The sequence below is a fragment of the Triticum urartu genome, chromosome 3A, assembly GCF_056163025.1.
Source record: "Triticum urartu cultivar PI428250 chromosome 3A, HENAU_Tu73, whole genome shotgun sequence".
Lineage (NCBI taxonomy): Eukaryota > Viridiplantae > Streptophyta > Magnoliopsida > Poales > Poaceae > Triticum > Triticum urartu.
Window position 1 is genome coordinate 721,381,774 of NC_141875.1, and position 9,903 is coordinate 721,391,676.

Below are 9,903 nucleotides of genomic sequence, written 5' to 3' on the forward strand. Positions count from 1 at the left end.
TTCCTAGCCATAGACATGAGTTGTTATTTGATTAACGGAATCACATCATTAGGAGAATGATGTGATTGACTTGACCCATTCCGTTAGCTTAGCACCCGATCGTTTAGTATGTTGCTATTGCTTTCTTCATGACTTATACATGTTCCTATGACTATGAAATTATGTAACTCCCGTTTGCCGGAGGAACACTTTGTGTGCTACCAAACGTCACAACGTAACTGGGTGATTATAAAGGAGCTCTACAGGTGTCTCCGAAGGTACATGTTGGGTTGGCGTATTTCGAGATTAGGATTTGTCACTCTGATTGTCGAAGAGGTATCTTTGGGCCCTCTCGGTAATGCACATCACTTAAGCCTTGCAAGCAATGCAACTAATGAGTTAGTTGCGAGATGATGTATTACGGAACGAGTAAAGAGACTTGCCGATAATGAGATTGAACTAGGTATTGAGATACCGACGATCGAATCTTGGGCAAATAACATACCGATGACAAAGGGAACAACATATGTTGTTATGCGGTCTGACCGATAAAGATCTTCGTAGAATATGTGGGAGCCAATATGAGCATCCAGGTTCTGCTATTGGTTATTGACCGGAGACGTGTCTCGGTCATGTCTACATTGTTCTCGAACCCGTAGGGTCCGCACGCTTAAGGTTTCGATGACAGTTATATTATGAGTTTATGAGTTTTGATGTACCGAAGGAGTTCGGAGTCCCGGATGAGATCAGGGACATGACGAGGAGTCTCGAAATGGTCGAGACGTAAAAATCGAAATATTGGACGACTATATTCGGACATCGAAAAGGTTCCGAGTGATTCGGGTATTTTCGGGGGTACCGGGGAGTTACGGGAATACGAGGAAGAAGTAATGGGTCTCATGGGCCAAGTGGTGGAAGAGAGGAGGCAGGGCGCGCGGCCCCCCTAGCCCAAACCGAATTGGACTAGGGGGCCGGACCCCTTTCCTCTTTTTCCTCCCTCTCCTTCCTTCTCCTTCTCCTTCCCTTCCTTCCCCTTTCCTACTTGGACTAGGAAAGAGGGAGGAATCCTACTTGGAGTAGGATTGCCCCCCTTGGGCGCGCCTCCTCCCCTTGGCCGCCTCTCCCCCCTTGCTCCTTTATATACGGGGGCAGGGGGCACCCCATAGACACAACAATTGATCCTTGAGATCTCTTAGCCGTGTGCGGTGCCCCCCTCCACCATAATCCTCGATAATATTGTAGCGGTGCTTAGGTGAAGCCCTACGATGGTAGAACATCAAGATCGTCACCACGCCGTCGTGCTGACGGAACTCATCCCCGACACTTTGCTGGATCGGAGTCCGGGGATCGTCATCGAGCTGAACGTGCGCTAGAACTCGGAGGTGCCGTAGTTTCGGTGCTTGATCGGTCGGGCCGTGAAGACGTACGACTACATCAACCGCGTTGTTATAACGCTTCCCATTTCGGGCTACGAGGGTACGTAGACAACACTCTCCCCTCTCGTTACTATACATCACCATGATCTTGCGTGTGCGTAGGAAATTTTTTGAAATTACTACGTTCCCCAACAGTTTGTTCCTCCACGCAGTTGTTGTGCATGTTTGCCTTGTATCGGCAGGGCAACAACGAAGCCGAATTCAAGTACCTCCACGTCTACAAGCGCATAGACATGTGCGAGAAGTGGGCGGAAGTCCGGCGCACCCTCGACAAGGCCAAGGAGACCTACAAGCCAGACGCGCCGACTGTGGGCGCGTCAGAAGGGCGGCCGGACGGCAACAAACGTGACAAGAAGGGGAAACACGCCGACACGGCCACCGCTCGAGTGCAGGAGTCCATCGAGCACTGCCTCGCCGACGCGCAAGCCCGGGCCGTCCTCCGTGAAGAGAAGACTGAGGCGCGGTGGTCGGCGTTGATGTCGAGCAGCGCCATCAAGCTCGACCTACTCTGGACCAACATCGCCGCGAAGAAGAGAAACACCGATCTAACTTTCCTGCTGGGCGGGGCGGACATGCTCCAGAGCACCGACGAGGCGGTCAAGGCGTGCTACTTGTCGGAGCGGCGCCTCATCCTGAACCAGCTTCCATCGACGACGCCGCCCAATCCGACGCCCACACCGACGCCGACGCCAACCCCGACTGATGAGGCCGCCGAGAACACCCGCAGCACAGAAGCCACACCGACGCCGTCCAGCGCAGAGACCCCGCCAAGCCCGCGCACGCCTACTCCGCCGACGCCGGGGGCCGACCTCGCCGTCTGATGCGCACGTGCGTCCTTTCTGTTTTTTGTACGCCGAACTTGTGGCCGCGTGATCGCCGGATTTGTGGCGTCAATTTTGTGAGCGGGAATGATCTATGTTTGAATTTGCTATGGATGGGGGACGGCGCCTGGGGGCGTGGCTGGGAGCTAGGTTGCCCCTAGGCCGCTCTTTTTCGGCGCCCTGGGGGGCTGAACGGCTGGAGATGCTCTAACACTCACTGCTGGTGTGCGAATGCATATGGGGTACTGCAATCAATGTTTTTAGTAAAGTATGTCAATCCCATAGGGAACAATCGGGCAGATAACTACCAACCCTGCACCTATTTCGTCACTCAAACAACTACGTTCACACCTTGAGCACTATCTAAAAATAGTCTATTTCCTCGGTCGCTAGCGAAAACGATAATAAGGGCAATTTGATCTAAACAACTAAGCGAAGGTAAAAACATAAATAAAAAGACGAATAAATAAAGGGGTGGCACTTGAGTAATATAGGTGTTTGGAATCTTCACTGCTCGTATGATCTATGGATACTTAAGCCACTTCTCATGTTTCTTTATGTGGGCGAAGCCGGGTAGAGGTATGTGCATATATGCAGCAACTCTGTATTACATACGCCACCACCGTTCATCACCACTCCGGTTACGAAATGATAATTAAGGCTTTCCCATGGATGCGGTTGAAGGCGGTCTCCGTATATCCTCTATTGCAATGATCCGGGAAGAAGGGAGATAAGCCGGCCCTATCACAAGCTACTTCCCCAACCGACCTTCATGCCAATATTAATGACCATTTGTCAAAAACCGGCAAATATTTGATGGCCGACTTCACCTAATCAAAAAGATAATTAACATAAACATGTAAAAGATGATCTCATACCTTGCATAGACAACCGGTTCTAATACATACTAGATTCATCTTATTCCTCAAGAGCAAAATAAATTACTCAAACATGAAGATGAAGTACATAGAGGTTAGGGACAAGTTACAAGCCAACATGATGTTGGAGATGGAAAGAAATATGGCAGTGTTGATGAAGATGGCCTGGACGGCATTCTATTCGCTATTTAAACGAGGCGAAAACCAGCACAAAAACCGTGCCACACCACTGTTTCGCTTCGCATCCTCCACTGTGCAAAGGGGCAGGGGGCAAGCACCTCCTACGTGCTAGACCCCCCCCCCCCCCCCCCCCGGAAACATGATATTTTTTGAAATTTCAAACGATGTTTAAAATTATGACATAAATTTGAATTTCTATAACTTCTGAATTTATAAAAAAAAGAAATAGGAAAACTATAAGAAAGAGAGAAAATGAAAAAAAAGAAACAAAACGAAAAACAATTGGGAGGCCTTGCACGTATACAAGTGGGCTCGCTCACTCCGTTGTCCATGGTGGCGCGTGGCAAAATAGCATATTCCCAATTTGTCGGAATTCCCTATTTGGCGTTTCAGACGCCCATATAGTGCATTTTTCCAATGGGCGCACACCCCTCCTGCAAGCTGGGCCCGACCATCTATTATTTTTTCGGTTTTTGACATAAAATTAAAATTCTGAAAACATTGAATTTATGAAAAAAAGAAACAGAAAAACGGGAAGAAGAAAAAAAATAAATGAAACAAAAAACCAATGGGTGGCCTTGCACGTATGACAAGTGGGCCGACCGAATCCATTGTTCCTGGTGGTGCGTGGCAATATGGTAGATTCCCACTTTGTCGGCATTCCTTATTTGGCGCTTCAGGCACCCGATATAGTTCTTTTTTTCAACGGGCGCATACCCCTCGTCCAAGCTGGGCCGGCCAATCTTTATTTGTTTTTTTAACCCCCGACCTCCTGATTGAATCCACACTGCACTAACCAACCAGCCAGCTCACATTATCTGATTCATTACATCGTTTTACACCATTTGCTCTTTCCTCTTTTTTTTTCCTTTTTTCCTTTTTTTCATTTTTACTTTTTAAATTTTCCATTATTATTTTTTCTTCTTCCTAGTTTGATGAATTTTTTTAATTCGTGAACCTTTTTATTCAAAATTGATAACCTTTTTACAAATCCTTGATTTTTTTATTCGAAGCCGATGAACTTTTTCTAAATTGATTAATTTTTTTCGAAATCGGTGAAGATTTTTCAAATCGACATTTTTTAAACTCAGTAACTTTTTTCCAAAATTTGTGAACTTTTTTTCAAATTCATTGACTTTTTTAAGTTTTTGAACTTTTTTCCGAATCCATCAATATTTTTGAAATTTTATAAATTTTTATATTTTTTGGACTTCTAAAAACAATTGATAGTCAATGGTTGACCAGTCCATGCTTGACCAGTCAGCAAAGACCCAACGGTGACTCAGTAGCAAACGAGCGAAGGTTTTTTTTTCTTCAGCAAACGAGCGAGCCAACGGCTGTTGCGCCAGCCCATATGTGGCTGCATGAGCACCCCTTCGCGAGCGGGCGCCTAAAGTGACGTATAAGAGCTCCCCGGTTTGTCCTTGTTGCCCACGAAGCCGCATGATCGATCTAAGATGTGAGGCTTTTCACCGCATACTCGTATGACTGAGTCCCCGCCCGCTGCTACCGATTGACCGTATATGTTGCGCAGCTACGACGGTCGCAGGGGATGTAGAATACACGGACAACTGGCGACAGCCGCGGTGCTATTATGTATGATGCTAGGCATGGCTGAGGGAGTCCTGGATTAAGGGGTCCTCAGGCGTCCAGCTTGTTATCTATTGGGCTGGACTGGTGGGCTGTGAAGACATGAAGGCCAAAGACTATACCTGAGTCCGGATTGGACTCTCCTTGGCGTGGAAGGCAAGCTTGGCGACCAACTATGAAGATTCCTTTTTATGTAACCGACTCTATGTAAACCCTAGATCCCCCGATATCTATGTAAACTCTAGAGTCTCCTAGCGGCTAGCTCCTAGGTCTAGGATAAGTGCCGAAGTGGGCTGAGGTGCTAGGCCCCTAGGCTAGGCTAACTAGCAACTCTTTTGTTAGTGGGCTGATATGAACTACGGGTTTCTGATGCGGCTTGAACTACGTCGGTATTTTTCCAAAGAAGAAGGGATGATACAACACATCTACGATATGTATTTTCCTCAGTGATGAGACCAAGGTTATCAAACCAGTAGGAGAACCACAAAACACCACGTAAATAGCTTTTGTACACAAAGAACAAATACTTACAACCCGACGTAAGAGAGGGGTTGTCAATCCCTCACGGGTAAAAAGATAGGTAACATTGTAGTAGATTGGATAAATAGATCTCGCGGGAACGCGAGATAAAATAAATAATAATAAATTGCAGCAAGGTATTTTTGAATTTTTGGATTAATAAGTCAAAAATCAAAGCAAATAAAAATAGACCGCGAAGGAAAATATAATAAAGAAGAGACTTGAGGGCCGTAGATTTCACTAGTGACTTCTCTTGAGAAAAATAGATACGACGGATAAACAAATTACTGTTGGGCAATTGATAGGACTTCAAATAAGCATGACGATATCCAGGCAATGATCACTATATAGGCATCACGTCCAAGATTGGTAGACCGACTCCTGCCTGCATCTACTACTATTACTCCACACATCGACCGCTATCCAGCATATATCTAGTGTATTAAGTTCATGGAGGAACAGAGTAATGCAATAAGAGCGATGACATGATGTAGACAAGATCTATTTATGTAGAAATAGAAACCATCTTGTTATCCTTAATAGCAACGATACATACATGTCGGTTCCTCTTCTGTCACTGGGATCAAGCACCGTAAGATCGAACCCATCACAAAGCACCTCTCCCAATGGCAAAAAAATCGATCTAGTTGGCATAACTAAACCAAAGATTCGAAGAAGAAATACGAGCCTATAAGTAATCATGCATATAAGAGATCAAAGAAACTCAAATAACTTTCATGGATAAAAACATAGATCTGATCATAAACTCAAAGTTCTTCGGATCCCAACAAACACACCGCAAAAAGAGTTACATCAAATATATCTCCAAGAGACCATTGTATTGAGAATCAAAAAAGAGAGAGGAAGTCATCTACCTACTAACTACAGACCTATAAGTCTATAATGAATTACTCACGCATCATCGAAGAGGCACCAATAAGGATGATGAACCCCTCCGTGATGGTGTCTAGATTGGATCTGGTGGTTCTGGAACTTGCGGCGGCTGAAATTGATTTTCGTCGACTCCCCTAGGATTTCTGAAATATTGAAGTATTTATAGAGTAAAAAGGCGGTGCGGGAGGCCACCGAGGTGGGCACAACCCACCTGGGTGCGCCTGGGCCCCCAGGCGCGCCCTGGTCAGTTGTGCTCCCCTCGGAGCTCCCCTCTGGTACTTCTTTGGCCCAACAGGTGTCTTCTGGTCCGGAAAAAATCTCCAAAAAGTTTCTCTACGTTTGAACTCTGTTTGGTATTGATTTTCTGTAAAGTAAAAAATAAGCAAAAACATCAACTGGCACTGCGCACTATGTCAATAGGTTAGTCTCAAAAAATGATATAATGTTGTTATAAAATGATTGTAAAACATTCAAGAATGATAATATAACATCATGGAACAATCAAAAATTATAGATACATTGAAGACGTATCATTCTCATGTCAAACTTTTGAAAATTTGGGAGCTAAACGAATTAGCTCGTGAAACTCGTTTCCTTACTTGTTAAACTCATTAATCCTAACAAGCAAAAAACATTGTTCTGCTTGGTTCATTAACTAACGAGCATGAGCGGAAACGAGCCGAACTATCAAGCTTCGAGCTTTTCGTCCAACCCTACTTGGTTCTCTCAAGAGGCGTCCTTATACGGATGAGGGTTCGAGCAGGACTAACAAGGGTCTCAAAATTTCCTTTTTTTAGTAAAAGCTCAAAAAAAAGAAACTCATGAGTGGAGGTGCAGCAACACTAACAATCAATGGGCCAAGGTTGCACATGCCATAAGCACCAAAGGTATGTTTATTGCGATTTGCCATATGTATTTGCCTCATTGCTTTTCGATGCATGTGATTCACTAGATTATTTTTTGTGAGAAACTGTCGATCTATTCATCTTCAACCATGGCAATACAATGAACACTAGAAATAATAAAATTTACATGCAGATTCATAGACCACCTAGCGACGACTACAAGCACTGAAGCGAGCCGAAGGCGAGCCACCGTCATCGCCCCTTCCTCGTCGGAGCTGGACAAAACTTGTTCTAGTGGACAGTCGGGAAGTCGTTGTGCTAAGACCTCATAGGTCAACTCACGACAACAGCAACCGCCGTCGATGAAGAGAAACTTAGATCAAAAGGATCCAACCTAAAGACACATGAACAAAGACGAACAAAGACCAGATCCGAGCGGATCTACCAAAGACAACAACCGACCGTATCCCGCGAGATCCGCCGAAGACACACCTCCACACACCCTCCGACGATGTTAGGCACACCATCGAGACAAGGGCTAGATGGGGAGAACTTTATTCCATCTTCAAGTAGCCGTCGCCGTCTCATCTTCTTGAAAAGGACGCAAACCCTAACAAAATTTGAGGAAGCACCTGAAAACGGAGCCCTCCCGCCGGCAAGGATTGAGATCCACCGCGCACCCTTGGCCCTAAAACCACAGGAGACGTGAGAGATCAGCGGCACCGCCGACGGGAGGCAGAAACCCTAGCCGCCTTTTCTTGGATTAGATGTAGGATCATAATGCTGCTGTAGAGCAGAAAATGCCGAGGCTGGGGAAGACAGTGTAACATGAATTGATCGAGTTGGATGAGTGACCAGTTCTTCTGCTGTACCCGGAGGTCATGTCAAGTGACTTTTATCGAGGATTTTTTGTAGACCAGTCTGTTATCGGAATACTTGATTTCATATCCTTGAAAAATTACATGATGTTTTTTCAGGTAGTATGTAAAGGAATGCGTAGATAATTTTCATGGCAAAAAAGGATGCATGAAAAGTTACATGATGTTTTTTCTCGGAATCGCCATAATTCAAGTGGCATTTATCTAATTAATCCTAGATATTTCCGATATGCTCCTGCCTCTCTAGATATTTTACTCGCTTTCCTGAATTCATGTTGGCCTTAACTATCAAACGTGTTCTCAGCAAGTTCTCCACATTTACCATGGGATGACAACCACGCTTACACAAGGGAGATTATTAAGTTGTATTGTAAGGTCCGTTTACTGCTTTACGCACTCTGAATTTTACATAGAATGAACCTCTAAGACTGTACCTTCTGCAAAGGACTAGCACCTACAGCTGATCTGAATTTTCTTCCTCTAAATGTCATGAGGCATGAGCCAGAACCTCTCTTTTTTGCTAGAAACCTTCTGATCTATTCACCATGCCATGAAATAGAATTCCCCAATTCAAACTCCAAACCCTACATTGAGTGTGTAGCTTACACGTTACCTCCCTTAGGGTATCTCTAGCCGTTGGCCCCCAGGGGCGCCTAAAATCGCCGCCTGGGGGTGAGCCGGCGTAAAAATTGGGCCTGGGGGCGAGTTGGTCCCCAGCCGCTGGCCCCAGGGCCGCCCCCAGGCACGTTTTAAAATGAAAGAAGTTCGGCAAAGTTCGGCTTAAACACGATAAATTTCGGCCAAACACGACAAATTTCGGCACATTTCGGCGAAGTTCGCGGATTTTCATTACATAGCACATACACATAAACTAATCTAAAGGAAAAACTGGCTGAAGTCGCCGCCGTCGCCGCCATCGTCGTCGTCGGCCTTCTCCTCCTTGACGCGGGCGCCCTTGCTGGACCCCTGCCCGGCGTCGCCATGGCGGACTGGTGGCGGCGCATCATCGTTGTCATCGTCGCTGTCGTAGATGACGACGACTCCGCCTTCGTCGCGGCCGCGTCGACGCTCCGCGAAGCGAAGCAGGGCGGCGCACTGGCTCCTTCGCCTTCTCCAGGCGCTCCTTCTCCATCTCTATGGAGTCCCTGCGCGCCCATTCCAGGGCGGCGTCGTCGTCGTCGAGCTCTGTCGCTGTCGGTGTCAAAACCGGCGGATCTCGGGTAGGGGGTCCCGAACTGTGCGTCTAGGCCGGATGGTAACAGGAGACAGGGGACACTTTGTTTTACCCAGGTTCGGGCCCTCTCGATGGAGGTAAAACCCTACTCCTGCTTGATTAATATTGATGATATGGGTAGTACAAGAGTAGATCTACCACGAGATCAAGGAGGCTAAACCCTAGAAGCTAGCCTATGGTATGATTGATGTATGAAGTTGATTCTGTCCTACGGACTACAACCCTCCGGTTTATATAGACACCGGATAGGGTTAGGGTTACATAGAGTCGGTTACAATGGTAGGAGATCTTGAATATCCGCATCGCCAAGCTTGCCTTCCACGCCAAGGAAAGTCCCACCCGGACACGGGACGAAGTCTTCAATCTTGTATCTTCATAATCCAGGAGCCCGGCTGAAGGTATAGTCCGGCTACCCGAACACCCCCTAATCTAGGACTCCCTCAGTAGCCCCTGAACCAGGCTTCAATGACGACGAGTCCGGCGCGCAAATTGTCTTCGGCATTGCAAGGCGGGTTCCTCCTCCAAGTCCTTCACAGAAGATTGTAATCACCAAGAATAGTGTCCGGCTCTGTAAAATAAGTTTCCACATATTGCCATAGAGAGAATAATATTAGCACAAATCAAATCTGCTGACGTATCCTGCAGTGTG

The 9,903-nt window shown here is 46.4% G+C and overlaps 1 protein-coding gene across 1 annotated transcript; it reads left to right on the top strand.

Moving 5' to 3' along the window:
* The first annotated feature begins 1,576 nt into the window (after window positions 1–1,576).
* LOC147982158 (uncharacterized) lies at window positions 1,577–2,236 on the top strand. The gene has a single exon (XM_087517278.1). It carries the CDS (start codon window positions 1,577–1,579, stop codon window positions 2,234–2,236), a length of 660 nt encoding a protein of 219 aa, XP_087373404.1.
* Window positions 2,237–9,903: the final 7,667 nt, after the last annotated feature.